We start from the raw sequence: 18,238 nt of genomic DNA, 5'->3' as shown, positions 1-18,238 counted from the left end.
TTGAGAAAATTATCGAATAAATTGAAACGAAAAAGTAAGAAAAAAATACTGATGTAATTCTAAAAAAATAAAATAAAAAACAAAGATCATTCAATTTGAAACAGACACCGAGCAAATTATAAAAATACAAACAAGTATGACTTAGTAAAAATAATAAAATAAAAACTAGTTCAACATCTTTCGAATACTTTATACAATTGAGGTAAACTGGCGATTTGTAGAACTGCTCGATCATTGAAGAGTTTCTTGCTCGGTAGCAGATGTTTTTTAATCGCTGGGTACAAAACGTGTTCCAGGGTCCATGTCCATTTTAAAGATTCGCCATCCTAATTGACGTGATAAAATTAGAAAATTAAATACGAAGATAGATACAAATGCCATTACATAAGCCACAAATACTGTATTCTTCAAAGACGAGTTCCTTTTTCGGCTTTTTCCTTTCAGAATATCAGTGTCAGCTCGTTACATTTTTTCGTTGTTATCGTTCGTTCGTTTTCGTTTATAAACGTCGTTTTTTTGGTTTTTTTTGGGGGGGCGGGGTGGGGTCACGAGCGTGACCCTGGATAAATATTACCGTAAGGTCTTCATCATCTGGAACGTTCTCTTTCTTCCAACCGTAGGCGTAGAAGGTGGCAGTCTGCTCGCAGAATGTCAACAAGGCAACTCTTCCTCCCAATTGACCTCTGTAGCTAAAGTTAACGCATAAGAAGGTAATCCGGCCACGCTCGGGGTATAATTGTCTGAAAAATGATTTATAATCATTCGAATGACTTAGGTAGACTATGATTTTTTTTTTTGAAAAATTTGAAATTGAAAAAGAGACTCTAATGGACCCGAGCGAAGCGAGTTCAAAAGCTCTCGAAAAGTAGTATTTCAAGAGGTATAAAAACCATTGTTTTCTTGTATGATGAAACAGTTTTATTTTCGCTTCAAAATCTTAAAATTTGAATGATGATTTTTTAAAAAAATACGAACTTGAAGAAGAAAAGCAAACGAGGCCGAGTGGAGCGAGGGCAAAAGCTTTAAAAAATGACGTGGTAATTCAAGTTCTAAAAAATGATTGGAAAAATCCAAGAAAAATCTTTGAATTTTTCCTGTTGGTACATATTTCAAAATCCAGTTGGCAATTATTCGTGTTGGAATTCAAGTTGAAATTTTCAAAATTTTCATTTCTTCAATTAGAAACTTTTTTGCCAACTGACGTTTGACGAGTGAGAATCGCCAACTTGCCACCAGAGAGTGGTTTTCTGAATAGAATTTTCGATGGCCGGTGGGGTCTTGGGTTTTTGGATTGATAGTTTCATTCATATATTGAAATGGAATTAAAATTGAAATTCAACAACCTGAAACTATAATAATTAAAAATTTTTTCTAAATTAAGTAGGTAAGTATAATTGTAGGTAAGTGAATAGTGAAGAACGTGTTTTATAATGTTACAACAATTACATGCATTTCCTAACATTCGAAAACTTGACTTTGTGAGTGGATTTTACAATGATAACAGATCGAATGCAGCATAGGAAATAAAAAAAAAAAGGTCGTCCTCTTTTATACTATTCTAGCTGCCTGTTTCATAGGGGTAGTTTTGTTGGGAAAAAAAAAGGAAAAAAAATAGGTATATCCCAACATTCCTAGTAAGTATTTACGACCCTGCAATAAACGAAAGCATTGAATGTGAAGGCTACTTGATCAGTGAAAATGTTCAAAATAAGTCCCAAAACTGATATTATCCCCCCAATCCAAATTTCGCCATTTCCAGCCATTCTGGAGCCTCCAGTGCGATTTTTAAATTTCTCCAGAATTTTGAATTTGCTCCAGAAGGCGTGGATATGAAGTTGGGCAGCTAAAAATCGAGTTGTGTGTTATACTCGACCTGTTTAACGAATTTATCCACATTTGAGCCAATTCTGGAGCGGACACCTCAAGAGTGGTTTTTTGACCATATAATAAAAATATTCAAAAATTAAAGGGAGGCCCAAAAAAGGCTGGAAATAGCGAGATTCGCTCTTGTGTGGTTAATTAATGACAAAATACAGAAATTGTTGATCTTTGGATATTTTTATTTTGAAAAAAAGCTGCTCAAAAAACCACTCTTGAGGTGTCCGCTCCAGAATCGGCTCAAATGTGGATAAATTTGTTAAACAGGTTGAGGGGTCGAGTATAACACTCAACTCGATTTTTAGCTGCCCAACTTCATATTCACGCCTTCTGGAGCAAATTCAAAATTCTGGAGAAATTGAAAAATAGCGCTGGAGGCTCCAGAATGGCTGGAAATGGCGAAATTTGGATTTGGGGGGGATGATATCAGTTTTAGGACTTATTTTGAACATTTTTACTGATCAACTAGGTAAATACTTTTTTAAAAAAAAAGCATAAATCACCAAAATAGTCAATTTTGGATTCTCAAAAATTCGCCAAAAATCGAAAAATGAACTTGGGCAGCTGAAATTTTGGATTTGGGGGTGTTAAAACATACTCTATCTAAAAATCGCGGTCCCGTTCAAATCGGAGGCAGACACCTCGAGAGGTTCCCTTGTTAGTTATTATGAAAACCAAGCAGAAAAATTCCAGAAAATAAATAGGTATCTTCTCATACTTAATGCTCAATTCACGTATCTAACATTCAAATTTCAATTATTGTCGGAAAAATTACAATTTTTGGTCGGCAAAATGACGTGATACCCCCCTCTCCCTCCAAATAGCATGACTTCGAACCGTCACTGGTAAAAAATAATCGTGGAGCCGCGAGAATCTTATTGCAGGAGCCGTGAGTGGAATCGGAATCGGAGCCGCGGATTGAATGGAATCGCAAATTGCGACTCCAAATCCGATTCCCATTTCAAAGGAATCGTATAACAGGGAATCTAGATTCCCAATTTGTGGAATCGCAACTTTCGGAATCGGGATCCGAAATTGCCGGAATCGCGCCAACTCTGCTTCCCGGAGGGCCCAGGTGCAGTGCAGTCTATACTACTAACATAAAGTCGAAAATATACCAATAAAATTACCACAAAATAAAATGTACATTAGTACGTAGTATACCTAGTACTTATTAATAATTTATTATAAACAATCAACGCCACACAAGTTAACAGAAACTTCTACTCGAATCGTTCAACCACTTCCTTCGGAAATTTATACAGCTTCATAAATACGGATAACGCTTTGGAAGCTTCTTTGTCTGTAGTCCAGTCGCAGTCGGGAAAGCTTTTGAAAGGGCGACCAGGAGCCAATAGTCGTTTCTTTAGAATCTCAGATAACTCAAAATATCCATTGGCATAATCATCCGCGAAGATTGATTCATCTGTATATCCATTTTCAGGCAACAACTTCTTCAGTTTAATAATTTTTCGCTCCTCGGCCTTATTTTCAAGAATCCATTTCATTCTGAGTTTACGAACACGTCTGGTTTGTTCGTCGAACGTTATTCCCGACTTTCCTATTTGTGGAATTCCAGAACTGTCGATCTCCGCGTTACTACCGTACGTTGTTTCAAAATCTTCCATCGCACTACGTGCGGTCGCCATCCATAAGGAATCTTCGTATACTTTCTGTAAATAGGTACCACATAAATAGAAAAATATCAGATATTTCTCTAACCACTAATCCACACACGTAAAAAAAGTAATTAAAAAAGTGACAAAACATGGGCAATACATTTTTAATGCAGAAAAAAACAGAATTTTTCGTTTTTAATCATACGTAATCTAAAAATGAAACTCGATACAAACTATAGTTTAATTTCAGCAAAAAGCAGGATATTTTGGCGATTCCTTTTCAGTTTTTTTTTCAATGCCGAAAAAGTTGAACAACAAAAATGAGGGGTCTAGGTGCAAAGTAGACAAGATCCAAAAACCATTTTCTTCAGGAAACGCGAAAAACTATAGACAACCTATAAAAATGCCTGAAATTTGGTTTTGGTACCAGTCTTCTCTAAGTGGTTCGAAAATGATTGCCCGCCCCTCAGGAGGTTTTCATGTCAGGGGGTTTGGGACCAAATTTTATGTTGGATCATGTCACTTGAAGCCCGCCCCTAATATTAAACTACCTATTAATATTTTGTAAATGGAAATCTAAATCTTACCAATTCACTTTGCAACTCTCCCATCTTAATGAGTGCACGAGGCAAACTCTTCATCCAAGGTTTTTCCTGAAAATAAAAACATCAGAATCTTATATTATTTAGGTACATTTTTGCAAAAAAACGGAGCTATTTCATCAAATTCCACTTTCCAGTCGACTTTACTTGTTTTCATGTTATTTCAGGAAATTTCAACACTGTTTTATTTGATATTGCAAACTTTTGCCAAATTTTACATCCCTCCCCTCAAGCAAAATTCAAAAACTAAAAAAATCATAAGAAATACACTCTTTAAAGCACCAAGGGAAAAATCACGCACCGATGATATCCTGCAGCGCTCACGTACGTCATTTTTAGAATACGAGCGATGCAAAACACAAATTTCAATGCAGCAGATTTGACTTACTTGGACATTTTCTGAGTTGCCATTCGAAGATGATTTGTCGTTGAAGGCTTCAGTTACGATGAAAACAGATGATTTCGTTTCATCGGAAACATTTTGAAGTTCGACCGGCTAAAAAAAATACAAGAGTAAAAAATTGTAAAACTCTGTTACATTACATTATTTATCATAATAATGAATAACTAACTTCTCTAAAAAAAACTTACCTTGTCGGATAACCTAAACTGTCCCATGAAAGAGCATGAATTTATAGATCCGACTTGGGAATATGTCAGTCCGACTGACTTGACTGGCACACACGTTGACGCAACCTTACAAAAAGAAAAAGAAAAGTTAATTTTTCTCACTTGGTTTTAGGTGAAGAATCCTGAAAATTGACACTGCACAATAGACAATCAATTATTACCTTATTTCCGTGGCAAATAACACGCAGGTTATATTTCATTAAAGAGCACATGACTCTCTTTATAAGCTGTCTTTAAAAAACGTACAAACAACTTCGGACGAAGGTTGGAAACTTCCAAACAGATTTTATACTGCTCGTCGGTGAATTTACCATGCGAATCGATCGCAAGAATTTTACTCGACGTGTTTTCAAACACAAGTGTTAACGAACATTCTTCAGAAGTACCTTCCTGCGAATAGAAAACAAATCGTATTACGATAAAATCAAATACATACTAGATAGTAACGTAATTAAAAATATGAATGTTACTCCTACCTTGAATACACAGTAGAAAATTTCAGTTCAATACGATCTAATTAGTAATTACACTACTAGCAATTAATAACTAAAATCCATAGGTACAAAGAATTATGGCAAATTTGAAACACGAATATGATTCATACTACATATTTTCCAGTCTTGGTTGATTGTGCTTCTTGATGATATGGATTGACCCTTAAAATAATGTTTACATTCAACATCGACCTTCTGTTCTGTTATTTTCAGTCTGATCAACCTTCCACAATGGATTATTTCGAAGATATAAGCGAATTAGATCACGACTTGAGCCAGATACTCGATGAAGTAGAAGGAGTGGAAAATAAAAGAATAAAGTTAGACTGATTACGATGAGGTTTATTTTATCGTGATGTTCCTTACGAGTTTTTTTTTTCAATTGGTATTTTTATAATTGAATTTATACGTAACAATATTTTTTTTGTATAGTATTGTTTGAGAGAAAATTTTTTGTTATATTTTAATATACTTACTTTCCAGTTCGTGATAACTTAGTTTCTTTTTTTATTGAGAAAATTATCGAATAAATTGAAACGAAAAAGTAAGAAAAAAATACTGATGTAATTCTAAAAAAATAAAATAAAAAACAAAGATCATTCAATTTGAAACAGACACCGAGCAAATTATAAAAATACAAACAAGTATGACTGAGTAAAAATAATAAAATAAAAACTAGTTCAACATCTTTCGAATACTTTATACAATTGAGGTAAACTGGCGATTTGTAGAACTGCTCGATCATTGAAGAGTTTCTTGCTCGGTAGCAGATGTTTTTTAATCGCTGGGTACAAAACGTGTTCCAGGGTCCATGTCCATTTTAAACATTCGCCATCCTAATTGACGTGATAAAATTAGAAAATTAAATACGAAGATAGATACAAAATACAAATGTCACTACATAAGCCACAAATACTGTATGATTATTACCGTAAGGTCTTCATCATCTGGAACGTTCTCTTTCTTCCAACCGTAAGCGTAGAAAGAAGCAGTCTGCTCGCAGAATGTCTTAAAACAAGGCAACTCCTCTTCCCAATTGACCTCGGTAGCTAAAGTTAACGCATAAGAAGGTAATCCGGCCACACTCGGGGTATAATTGTCTGAAAAATGATTTCCATATTGATTCTTTTGATCAAATTTTATTCTAGGAGAACCAGGTTTTCTCAATATTTACCTAATAATAAAGGAATTGATAAGAGATTCTCATTTTCATCGATTTCCGTCGCAAAATAATCATTCAGCATGAGTTTCTTGGAATCGATAACGTCAGCTGCAGCTTTAGCAATTTGAGCTTTTTCTTCGTCGCTGCCTTCCACTTCTTCCATAGCTATTGATATCAGTTCTGGGAGATATAAAGGAGTCTGAAAAAAATCAAAAAAATTATACTCACACGTAGGATTATTTTTACAAATAATAATCGTCAAGATTTCATTTCTTACTGAGAATTTTATGACGTGAAAATTGCCAAAATTCGAGATCATCATTTGGTAAAACATTTCTTCGCTGTAAAATTGCATCCAAATTAATGATCACTGATAAAACAATCTTGATTATCCACGAATACCTTACTCACAATATCAAAGCATTATTACAAATGTACAACTCCGTTTGATGCTGAATCACACACCAGATTTTATTCACAGCGCCAACGTAAGAGAAATTACGTAAAATATCTTTGAGCTTTTCATCGACATTAGATTCGATTTCTTTTTTCAAGTTTACTACGCTGGTAAGCTTGATGTCTCTCCTGCACAAAGAAATTAGACAATTTTACAATCACGTAAGTAATTGAAACTGAAACACAAAATGAAGTCATCTCAAACGTACTTAGTCTCGATAGAAATACTGATATTAGGATTCGTAATGGCAGGAGGTGGAGGAGCATTAGGGCTGAAAAATTTATCAATTTTTTGAGTTCCTGGATCATTACGAACTGTATAATTAGGAGCAGGAGCTGTTTCCGAAGCAGTTTTTTCCGTTTTAGGAGCAGATTCCGTAGCAGGTTTCACTTCTCCGGGTAATTTGGTCTGTACAGAAGTGAAATTGATTAAATTACAAAATTTAACTTTGTACTCGTTGTAACGGGGAGATATTTACCTGAGTGTAAAATATTCTAGACGTATTACATCCGGTAAGTTTGGCTTCGATGGCGATTTTTATTTTATCAATGATCACATCTTCGTGTAAAAAATGAACCTCGTGTTTGGTAGGATGAACGTTCACGTCGACATTACGAGGATCCAACGATAGACTAAGGTATAAAAAAGGATGCATTCCTTTCGGTAAATACAAACTATACACTTGTTCCAAGGTTTTCCTTATGTCTGAAAAAAATACGAGTAAAGATTATTCATCAATCATTGCCCATGAAGCAAAATTTGTGAATTATTCGTCGTTTAAATGATACGTACTTTGAGAGTCAACCAAACGATTATTGATAAAGAGAAGAAAAATTTGTTTCTTCATAGGAAAATTAGCGTTGGACATGTATCCTTTGAGAGTAAACTTTAAGCAGTCGTCCTGAGCTTCAACTAATTCAACTCCTCTGAAAAGAAAACAAAAATCACGAATTAAATCACACTTCAAGTGTAGAATATTTAATTCAAAAAATGGTCAATTACTTGGCTACATTTAGACCGTAAATACATCGAATATTATCCACATGAGTTGAATTTGGATTGGTCCTGACATCGGTCGAACTTTCACCTTGTTTACGAAGAGTGAACCCAACCGTAGGATTGTGAATGGAATATTTACTCACCTGGAATCAAAACAGAGTATTATTTTTCATACTATTACAACTACGAATTGATAAATTATTGTAGTTGAGACGTACAACATCCGCAATTTTCATGTGTTCTTCGCTACTACTCCTCAATGATTTTCTTCTAGTGGCTACATTATAAAATAAATCTTCGACTATAATTTGAGTACCTTGGTTACCCGCACACGCTTTAGGAGGACCTTTCAACTTGCTATCTTCGTAACTAGCTCTGAAAAATAATACTTTGGTCAATACGAGTCTACGATTTCAATCACGTGATCTCTGAAGAGCATCGTAGAGTTACTTGTAAGCGCAAGGATCTGAGGCTGTCTTCGTTATGATGGTAAGATGAGCAACGTGACTAATACTTGCTAAAGCTTCGCCTCGAAATCCAAACGTGGTTATTGTATTTAGATCCTCGAATTGAGTTAATTTACTAGTTGTGAAACGTTCGCATACAATGCCCAGATCGTCTTTGCGGATTCCAGTGCCGTTATCTTGAATCTGAATTTATTAAATGAATCAGTGTTGATACATATCAATGTGAGCAGTGATGAAATGTGCTACGAGCAACGTTCATTTACCTGAAGTAACTTTAAACCTCCATTTTTGACGGTGATCTGAATATTAGTAGATTTGGCATCCAAGCTGAAATAAAGAAGATTATTGAATAGGTGCTTTAAATAGTTTAAAAATAAGAGTGTTACCTGTTTTCCAATAATTCTTTCAGAGCATTGGCTGGTCTTTGAATTACTTCTCCGGCGGCGATTCGATTCACGACGGTTTCATCCAATTTTTTTACAACTGCTGGAGCTGCAGAGCTTGCCATTTTGAGATTTTTTCCAGTACAGAGACTTTAGTTGGGCATACTAATAATTATTACTTTATTTCGTAAATTAGTCAGAACTTCAAAAGGTGGACGATGTTATCAACATAAATAAAATTATCAAATTTTTCGCTTTCGCGCCATAAATCCCCCCTTCCCCATGTTGAAGCACATAGCACCAACGATTGTACAGTTCGAAAATTCAGATTTTTACAATTTTAAAAAGTTTTTGAGGGTTGAAATGAATTTTAAAAGGATGAATTTGAAGTTAATTAAAATTTAATCGTAAATTAATTTTGTAACTACCCCAGAAACGTAAAAGAAATTAGTTTGGAAAATTGGATTACTCATTGGCAGAATGACAGTGCATAAAAAAAATTGTATCATTCCGTGCGTTTCCATCTTTTTTTTCGGAAATGACGAACGTTATCAGTTTGATGCAAAATATTTTGGTTTGGTTTAAAATTTTGATCTGAATTCTGATTTTCTGCAGAAAAAACTGGGAAATGTTCTTATTATAGTTCAGATTTTATAATAATGAGTTGATTTTCATTCACTAGAAATCTCACTCCAGGTAATACTTCATTCATATACTCTATTTTAGTAACTATCTGTCTTCTAACTTCGTGTGTTCATTTCTTTTTCAGATCAGCAAAGACTTACGTTCGGGATCGTTATTTCTCTTACATTGGAACAGCATTACTCGATCATCATGCGAGCGAAGAGGCGTGATGTATGCCACGTTTGTGGTAATACTTTTACCGCAGCTCGAGGTTTAGGTCGTCATCTGAAGACTGTCCATAATATAGGAAACGATCTAGCTTGTGTAAGTAGACTAATGAATATCCTGTATATCTCCCCAGTACACAGATGTACATTATTGAGATATCGTTCTTGTTAATCTGCCTTTAGAAATGCGAAATCTGCAAGAAACCTTTCAGTCGTAAAGAAAACCTGAAACGTCATATGGAATTTTTCCACCTCGACGATGAAGAGAAGCTATCGTTTGTGAGTATACTGCATTGTCACCGTTGTTTCGTTAAAACTGTTCTTGTGATACTTATTTTTTCATTATTTTTAGGAATGTGACTATTGCGGAACTATTTTCCCACGACGAGATAGTTTAGTTCGTCATATTAAAACGCATATGGAACGAAATAATTTCTCGCATAAGGTAAATTGTATTGTGTATTTTGCAGTATGCAATTCCTGGTCAACGTATATTCATTTTTGATGCATTTTCTTCTACAGATACGTTTGTCAAAATATCGAAAGAAAAAACGCATAGAAGAAAATAGGCAATATGTGAGTTGATTTTATTTGGCGGATATTTTTTACTCTTAACGTTCGTGGATAATCGTTTGTTTTTGTCGTGATATATTTGCAGGAATGTGATTACTGTGGCAAAGTGTTTGAAAAAAGAAAAAGTATCGTTAGTCATCTGCGAAATTGTCATAAATTGAAGAAAAGCTTTGTATGCTATTTCGTGTTTTTTTTTTATTTACTCGAATTTAATGATATTGTTCGTGTGTTTATGCTTTTGATTTTTATTCTAGGGATGCGATATTTGTAGCAGAGCTTATCGCAGTAAATACAGATTAACGGAACATATGCGTGAAGCACATGCATCTTCGGAAGAGTTGGTTAGTTGTATTTTATTGTACGAGTATTTTGTTCATTTTTACATATGCTCGTTGATTCAAATTTTGTTTAAATCGGCTTACATAATAGGGTAAAGTTGAATTTCAAAATCCCCCCCCCCCCGGTCAAATTTTGAGTAGAAATTAAAAATACCTTGTTTTAGAATTATTTGAAAGTGACCTTTCATCTCATCAAAATGCATAAGAAAAAATTTCGCAAAAAATCAGAAGTTTTTTTTGTTTTTTTTAAGCTTTTTGAAGAATTTTGAGGTCAAAATTGGGTCTTGATTTTTGAGGTTTTTGAAAAAGTGTACCGTAACCTATCTAAATACCTGAGTTGCAATTTTACGAGGAAATCAAAATTTTCCATCAAAACCTATTTTTGACCTCTTCACGAATAACTCCATTTCGGGTTCATTCAAAATTGCTCTAAAATATTCTCATTAAATTTTTTGAATTTTTATCTAAATTTTAACCAATTATCACAGATGGCATATTTTTTTAAAATACAAAAATCATGGTTTAATAATTTTGAGTGTGAAAATTTTTCAAAATTGCTCAAAAACACTCTTGTTGAAATTTTTGAATTTCTTATGAATTTTTGGCCAATTTTGATGGTCGCATGACACTTTTAAAACCGCTGAAATTAGACTCAAAATACTTCGAAATTATTCAAAAACATTTTTGTAGAAATTTTTGAAATTCTCACGAATTTTAAAACATTTTTATAGGTTGCATGACACTTCAAAAATTGAAATCATGACTCAATTTTGCGATCAAAACTCTTTAAAATTGTTCAAAAACATTTTCAGTAGAAATTTTGAATTACCTACTCGTAAAATTTTAACGGATCTTGATAGGTAGGTACTAGGTAGTGCCTAATTTTTGAAAAATCCAGAAAATCGTGGCTCAATTTTGTGTTCAAAATACCTTTAAAAGTGCTCGAAAATGTTCTCGTTGAAATTTCTGAATTACTCCCGAAATTTTAATCAATTCTGATAGGTCTCACGACACTTTTTAAAAAGCGAAAATCATAACTCAATAATTTTGAACTTAAAATTCTTTAAAATTGATTAAAAACATTTTTGACTAGAATTTTTGAATTACATACTTCAAAATTTCAACCGATTCAGGTCGCTAGAAACTTATTCAAAAAATCTCAAAAATTATGATTCAATTATTTTGTCTTTAAAATTCTTCAAAATCCCCCAAATAAACATTCTCTTAGAAATTTTAATCCATTTCAATAGATTGCATAGTATTTTTCCAAAATTATTAAAAAAAAAAAAAAAAACACTTTTTATCGCACTCTTCGAATCTTCACAAAATGTTTCCCAATTCAGGTCGCCAAACTTTTTTAATAATCTCAAAAATCATGGCTTAATTTTGAGCTTAGAATTTTCCAGAATTTCTGAAAATCATTCTCGTTGAAATTTGAATTACCTACTCGGAAAATTCCAACCTATTTTAGGAGGTTTCGTTGCATTTTTTCAAAAATTTAAAAAATACAGGTACCCAAAATTTGTACTCAAAATTCTTCAAAAATGCTCAAAAACACATCCGTCTTTATTTTAAAATCCCTGCAAAATATTGAGTCAATTTTGAAAGGTCGTACACGTATGTCTTTTTCAAAAAATTCGAAAATCACGAGTCAATTTTGTGGCTCAAAATTGTACTAAGATTACTAAAAAAAAAAAATAATAAAACATTCTCGTCAACATTTTTGAATTTCTCACGAAATTTTAATACATTTTGGAATGTTGCATGTCACTGAAAAAAAAAATGAAAATCATGACCCAATTTTGGGCTTAAAATTGCTCAAAATCATTTTTGACAGAAATTCGTAAAATTATTCGGTAAATTTTAGTGAATCTCGAAACGTAGGTCTCTCGGCGATTTTTTCAGAAATCCAGAAAATCATGGCTTAATTTTGAGCTTAAAAACAGAATTTCTGAAAATCATTCTCGTTGAAATTTGAATTACTCGGAAAAGTCTAACCTATTTTGGGAGGTTTCGTTGCATTTTTCTAAAAATCTCAAAAAATACAGGGGCCCAAAGTTTGCACTCAAAATTCTTCAAAAATGCTCAAAAACACTTCTGTTTTCATCTTAGAATTCCTGCAAAATATTAGCCAATTTTGAAAGGTCGTACGTATGCCTTTTTCAAAAAAACTCGAAAATTATGACTCAATTTTGTGGCTCAAAATTGTACTAAGATTACTAAAAAAAAAAAAAACAACATAAAAAACATTCTCGTCAACATTTTTGAATTTCTCACGAAATTTTAATACATTTTGGAATGTTGCACGACACTGAAAAAAAAAAAGAAAAATCATGACCCAATTTTGGGCTCAAATTATTTTTGGCAAAAATTCGTAAAATTACTCGGTAAATTTTAGTGGATTTCCAAACGTAGGTCCCTTGGCGATTTTTTCAATAATCCAGAAAATCATGGCTTAATTTTGAGCTTAAAAATTTTCAGAATTTCTGAAAATCATTCTCGTTGAAATTTGAATCACTTTACTCAGAAAATTCTAACCAACTTTGCGAGGTTTCTTTGCATTTTTCTGAAAATCTCAAAAAATACAGGTACCCAAAATTTGCACTCAAAATTCTTCAAAAATTCTCAAAAACACTTCCGTTTTCATCTTAGAATTCCTGCAAAATTTTAGCCAATTTTGAAAGGTCGTACGTATGCCTTTTTCAGAAAACCTGAAAATTATGACTCAATTTTGTAGACTCAAAATTGTACTAAGATTACTAAAAAAAAAATTTTGTCAACATTTTTGAATTTCTTACGAAATTTTAATACATTTTGGAATGTTGCATGACACTGAAAAAAAAACCGGAAAATAATGACCCAATTTTGAGCTCAAAATTGCTCAAAATCATCTTTGACAGAAATTCGTAAAATTACTCGGTAAATTTTAGTGGATCTCCAAACGTAAGTCCCTCGAAGCGTTTTCAAAAATCCAGAAAATCATGGCTTAATTTCGTCCTCAAAATTCTCCAAAATTAATCGAGAACATTTTCGTTAAATTTTTTGAATTTCTCACCAAATGTCAATCTATTTTGGTGGGTTACCTGGCACTTGAAAACCTGAAAATCATGACACGATTTTAGGCTTAAAATCCTTTAATACTGCTCAAGAACATTTCTGGCCAAAATTTTTGATTACTCGCAAAATTTCAATATTGATCTTGACTTTAAAAATTATGGCTTAATACTGAGCTTAAAATGCTTCACAATTGCTCAAAATTATTCTCGTTGAAATTTTTTACCTGCTCACGTTTTATTCTATTTTGTTGAATTGAATGTCATCTTCTCAAAAATAAAAAAAGAATGTATCCGAACATCAGGCTGAAAATTCTTCAAAAATGCTGAAAAAATCTTTGATAGGTCACTCACGTGGCATTCTCGAAAATTCCAAAAATGATGGCCTAATTTTGGGCTCAAAATTCTTCAAAATTGTACAAAAACATTTTTAGCCAAAATTCTTGAATTGCTTCCGAAATTAAAATTTTCGAAAATCGTGTCCCATTTTGAGCTTATAATTCTCCAAAATTTATCGAAAACATTCTCGTTGAAAATTTTGAATTTTTCACCAAATTTTAATCTATTTTGATGAGTCGATATTGTTTTGCCTTCCTTTAAAGAAAATTTTAGTCAAGCCACTGTCTCAGCTTAAATCTTGTCTGCTCTGCTGGTGTTTTAGGGGTAGAGAAAGTGGTCAATTTTTCTTTTTAGCAAGAGTAAAGAGTGCTATTTTAAGCTTTAAAAAATATTTCCTCTATTCGTTGAATATTAATCCTGACTCAATTATATTTGCAGATGTGTCAACGTTGCCATCGAAGTTTTGTCAAGGAGGAATCGTTAAAACAGCACATGGAAAAATGCCTCAAACGAACCAAGGTATTCATTCCTTCAACCCTCATTACCCTCGTGGCTCGTTCCATCCATAAATTATTTAATTCCTCGACCTCACGTTACAGGTATCCGATTGCACATCTTCGGTAAATTGTGTCCTCTGCGGTATCCACTACCCTGTCAGATACGCTCTAACCAATCACTACACCAACGAACACGGTATCGAGTTCAAACCCGAAACTCACGAGTTCGATTCTCGCGAACAATTCGAAGAATGGAAATGTAAACTCGAAGTATCCACCATAACGCAATACACTAGTCGTCGAGTCTGCCACACCGCCAATCACGAGTACCGAGTTTTCGAATGCCATCGTTCCGGCGTCTACCGCGAACGAACGCAGAAAGACTTTCGCTTAAGGAACTTGAAAAAGCAAGGATCGAAGAAACTAAACGGCACTTGTCCGGGTGAACTGAAACTCAGACAAGATAAATCCAACGGTAAATGTACGGTCACTTTTCAACCCATTCACGTCGGCCATGAAATCGGCAACGAAAGCGAACTAGCTCATATTTATCTCGATAAAGCTAAACGGAACGAGATCGCTTCTCAAATCGCCGAAAACGTTCCACCCACCGAAATAATCAAGAAAGAGCAAGAGTCGTTGGTAAATGGCACCTGTAATAATAGGAAAAGATCGCTGCTAAGGAAAGATCTGCACAATATCGAACGCAAACACGTCGTTAACCTGTTCCCCATCTCTAAAGATTGCGATAACGTTACCACTTTCGTCGAATCGAATCACAAAAACATTCTGTACTACAAAGAACAACAGAAAACTACACCCATCATCGACGTACTCAAAGATCCTCCCGAATCGTGTCTTTTCTCCGAGCACGATTTCGTCATGGTTTACGTCGACTCGACGCAGAAACAAAAACTAAAACTGTTCGCCGAAGGTGGAGTCATTTGCATGGGATCGACTCCAGATACCAATCCGTATAACTTCATGCTCTTCACAATCATGGTATTGAACTTGAACAACGAAGGCATACCAGTCGGCTACGCTCTGAGTACTCGAAACGACGAAGTCTCCGTTACACTATTTCTCCGCTGTATCCATACCATCATCGGCGATACCCAAATAAAAACCTTCATGTCTAACATGGACTCCGTCTACTACAACTGTTGGTCTAAGATCTTCCCCGTGCCCGAAACTTGGCTGTATTGTTCCAAAGAAGTAACCCAATGCTGGAAGCAACACCTGTCCTTGATCCAAAACGAAAAAACTCAACAAACCACTCGCACTTTCCTTCGCAGCATTCAACGAGAAATGAACGAGAAACAATTCAAACAAACGTTAGAAAAATTCCTCAACGATCAAGACCCAGAGCTACAAGATTTCATCAACTATTTCCTTAGTAATTACGCCGGTACGGCCGAAAGATGGGCATATTGTTATCGAAGCCATGCCGGAATTAATAAAAACGATCGCCTAGAATCGTTCCACGAGAAGCTGAGAAAAAGTAAAATCAAATCGCTCGCTGAAGAATTACACTACCTGAAAACATTCCTCGCTCAGAAACTCCTCGCATCCGATGAGAATCCACCGGAAAAACTCAACGCGTTGAAAAAACACCACGAAGAAGCTCTAACCAATAAGAAAGATTTCACTATTACTTCGTTATCCGAAGGATATTGGCAGATCGATTACGGTCGTCAGTGTAATTTTATTCAGAAGCTGACTCCTCGATGCGCGTCGCTCAAATTCAAATCAATCGGTGAGATGTGTTTGCTGAAATGTTCGCAATGTGAGACGTGCTGGCATCAGTATTCGTGTTCGTGTCAAGAATCGGCTATTCATCAGAATATGTGCAAACATATACATTTATTGGTGACCAGTCTGAATGAAGAAGCTGTCAGTAGCAGTAACGATGCCGATGTTGTTATTCAAGATTATTATTACGTGACCGCCGATGGAAGCGTGGTTAATATTTTGGAAGATGTTATTGAAGGTAATTTTTGGGAGTGTTTTAATTTTTTGGGTGGGAGGAGGGGGGGGGGTGTTTGTGTTTATTCAAAGATTCGGAACTTCTAAATTTTGAAAAAAAAAAAAAAAAAAAAAAAACGAAACAGTTTTACGATCGAAGTAAAACTTGTAAAAATGATCAAATCAGAATAATTTTAAAAATTTGAAATCCAAACCGAAAAAAATATCTTCATCCTGTCAACCTTATTTTTGTTTTTTTTTTTTTTGCCTCGCAGAAGATACCAGTTTTCATCAAGATATTGAAGATACTCTTAGCTGTTTCAAAGAATTACTATGCCAACGAATCAAAACAAAAGAAGAATGGCTGCAAATAAAAAAAGACTTCTTAACGCCCATCGAAGAGAAATTAGAACAAATTGATCAATTTACGAGTAAAGATGAAAATTATAATACGTAAAATTCAATCGATTTCATCCTCCTGATTTTATTTTTGTTTTTGTATGTAATGTAATGTGATCTATTGTTAGATATTTTTATGTATATATGACTGAGTTTAAATATTAAATAGGTAATTATTTTTTGATAGGAAAATGTATTTTTTTAAAAAAAAATCTATATATATGAGTAGGTACTTACTTTAGGCTTTCGTATTCTTCGAATAAGAAAAGGTGCTTCGATGATGTCCAAACTATCTAAGAGGCTTGAGACTCCGGAATCATGTAGTGTTCTGCTTTCGAAGTGATTCAGTACAGCACAGATTTGAACGTGTTTTTTCGACCTGGCTTCGTCTACGTTAAAGTAATATAGATCTGTCTTCGTTCAATTTTTTAATTAAGAAATCCATTTACAGCCATTCAAAGGGTTCAAAATGAAAAGTTTTGAGTTCAGAATTTGTCATGGGTTTAGAGGTTTCTGCATGATGTGCCATTTGACTTATCAAAATGGGTTAAATTAGTTCTGGTTATCAAATTTCTGAAATCTGATACAATGAAATTTTCCAAAGATGTTAAAAATATTATAAAAATCAAAATTTGGACACTTTCTCTTTATGGGGCCAGTCTATTGATACGTCTTTCAAAAACCTCTAAAACCATACCTAATTCTAAGCTCAAAATTCTTAAAATAGCTCCAAAACAATTTTGATAAAAAATTTGGATTTTTTTGTCGAAATTTAACCCTATTTTAATTGATAGGTTGCATGTTGCCTTTTTTCAAAAATTTCAAAAATCATGACTCAATTTTCGGCTAAAATTCTTCAAAAATACTCTAAACACATTTTCACCGAAACATTCCAATTTTTCATGAAATTTAAATCAATTTTGATAACTCACATGGCACATTTTTCAAAAATCCAAAAAATCGTGACCCAATTTTGGTATCAAAATTCTGTAAAAATGCTAAAAATACATTTTTCTCAAAATATTTGAATTTTTTGTAAAATTTTAATCCATTTTGATTGTTTGCATGATATTTTTTCAAAAATCACAAAAATCATTAGGTACCTACCCAATTTTGGGATCAAATTTTTTTTCAAAAATCCTAAAAATATGGTTTCCTTAAAAAAATTGAATTTCTTGTAAAATTTCAACCGATTTGATTGGTCGCATGATATTTTTTCAAAAATCCCAAAAATTATTAAATATACCCAATTTTGGGAACAAAATTCTTCAAAAGTGCTAAAGATACCTACGTTTTCCTTGAAAAATTTTAATTCATTTTGATTGGCCACGTGATATTTTTTCAAAAATCCCAAAAATCATGACCCAATTTTGGGATCAAAATTCTTCAAAAATGTACAAAATACGTTTTTCTTGAAGCATTTGAATTTCTTGTAAAATTGTAACTAATTTTGATTAGTCGCATGATATTGTTTCAAAAATCACAAAATTCATTAAAAGTATAGGCTACCTACCCAATTTTGGGCTCAAATT

General features: G+C 33.7%; 3 protein-coding genes across 6 annotated transcripts; 1 reads left to right on the top strand and 2 right to left on the bottom strand.

Moving 5' to 3' along the window:
• Nucleotides 1–41: 41 nt before the first annotated feature.
• On the bottom strand, nucleotides 42–8,926 carry Mlh1 (DNA mismatch repair ATPase Mlh1). Of its 2 annotated transcripts, none has more exons than XM_065359049.1 (13): nucleotides 8,695–8,926; nucleotides 8,572–8,635; nucleotides 8,292–8,491; nucleotides 8,060–8,216; nucleotides 7,845–7,984; nucleotides 7,635–7,768; nucleotides 7,321–7,547; nucleotides 7,051–7,250; nucleotides 6,797–6,970; nucleotides 6,663–6,726; nucleotides 6,398–6,584; nucleotides 6,154–6,323; nucleotides 42–326 (listed from the first exon to the last, which is right to left on the bottom strand). In XM_065359049.1, the coding sequence occupies exons 1-13, from the start codon at nucleotides 8,814–8,816 to the stop codon at nucleotides 171–173; spliced, it is 1,995 nt and encodes a 664-aa protein (XP_065215121.1). In that variant the 5' UTR covers nucleotides 8,817–8,926; the 3' UTR covers nucleotides 42–170. The 2 variants fall into 2 exon arrangements, with proteins under 2 accessions (XP_065215121.1, XP_065215120.1); XM_065359048.1 differs by lacking the exon at nucleotides 42–326 and adding an exon at nucleotides 5,769–6,059 and having other exon boundaries at nucleotides 8,695–8,925.
• Nucleotides 3,016–5,527, bottom strand: LOC135841846 (uncharacterized). 3 transcript variants are annotated; one of them, XM_065359052.1, is made up of 7 exons: nucleotides 5,206–5,527; nucleotides 4,891–5,119; nucleotides 4,745–4,795; nucleotides 4,691–4,708; nucleotides 4,488–4,595; nucleotides 4,085–4,150; nucleotides 3,016–3,551 (listed from the first exon to the last, which is right to left on the bottom strand). In XM_065359052.1, the coding sequence occupies exons 2-7, from the start codon at nucleotides 4,939–4,941 to the stop codon at nucleotides 3,102–3,104; spliced, it is 744 nt and encodes a 247-aa protein (XP_065215124.1). In that variant the 5' UTR covers nucleotides 4,942–5,119; nucleotides 5,206–5,527; the 3' UTR covers nucleotides 3,016–3,101. The 3 variants fall into 3 exon arrangements, with proteins under 3 accessions (XP_065215124.1, XP_065215122.1, XP_065215123.1); XM_065359050.1 differs by having other exon boundaries at nucleotides 4,691–4,795; nucleotides 5,206–5,526; XM_065359051.1 differs by having other exon boundaries at nucleotides 4,691–4,795; nucleotides 5,334–5,526.
• A 309-nt stretch (nucleotides 8,927–9,235) lies between the features above and the next one.
• On the top strand, nucleotides 9,236–16,890 carry LOC135839492 (uncharacterized). The gene is made up of 10 exons (XM_065355547.1): nucleotides 9,236–9,387; nucleotides 9,461–9,639; nucleotides 9,726–9,821; nucleotides 9,895–9,987; nucleotides 10,065–10,118; nucleotides 10,201–10,287; nucleotides 10,370–10,456; nucleotides 14,284–14,364; nucleotides 14,445–16,332; nucleotides 16,583–16,890. The coding sequence occupies exons 2-10, from the start codon at nucleotides 9,526–9,528 to the stop codon at nucleotides 16,762–16,764; spliced, it is 2,682 nt and encodes an 893-aa protein (XP_065211619.1). The 5' UTR covers nucleotides 9,236–9,387; nucleotides 9,461–9,525; the 3' UTR covers nucleotides 16,765–16,890.
• Nucleotides 16,891–18,238: the final 1,348 nt, after the last annotated feature.

The sequence above is a fragment of the Planococcus citri genome, chromosome 3, assembly GCF_950023065.1.
Source record: "Planococcus citri chromosome 3, ihPlaCitr1.1, whole genome shotgun sequence".
NCBI lineage: Eukaryota > Metazoa > Arthropoda > Insecta > Hemiptera > Pseudococcidae > Planococcus > Planococcus citri.
The sequence above is the reverse complement of the archived record's forward strand: the minus strand, read 5'-3'. Positions and strand labels throughout refer to the sequence as shown.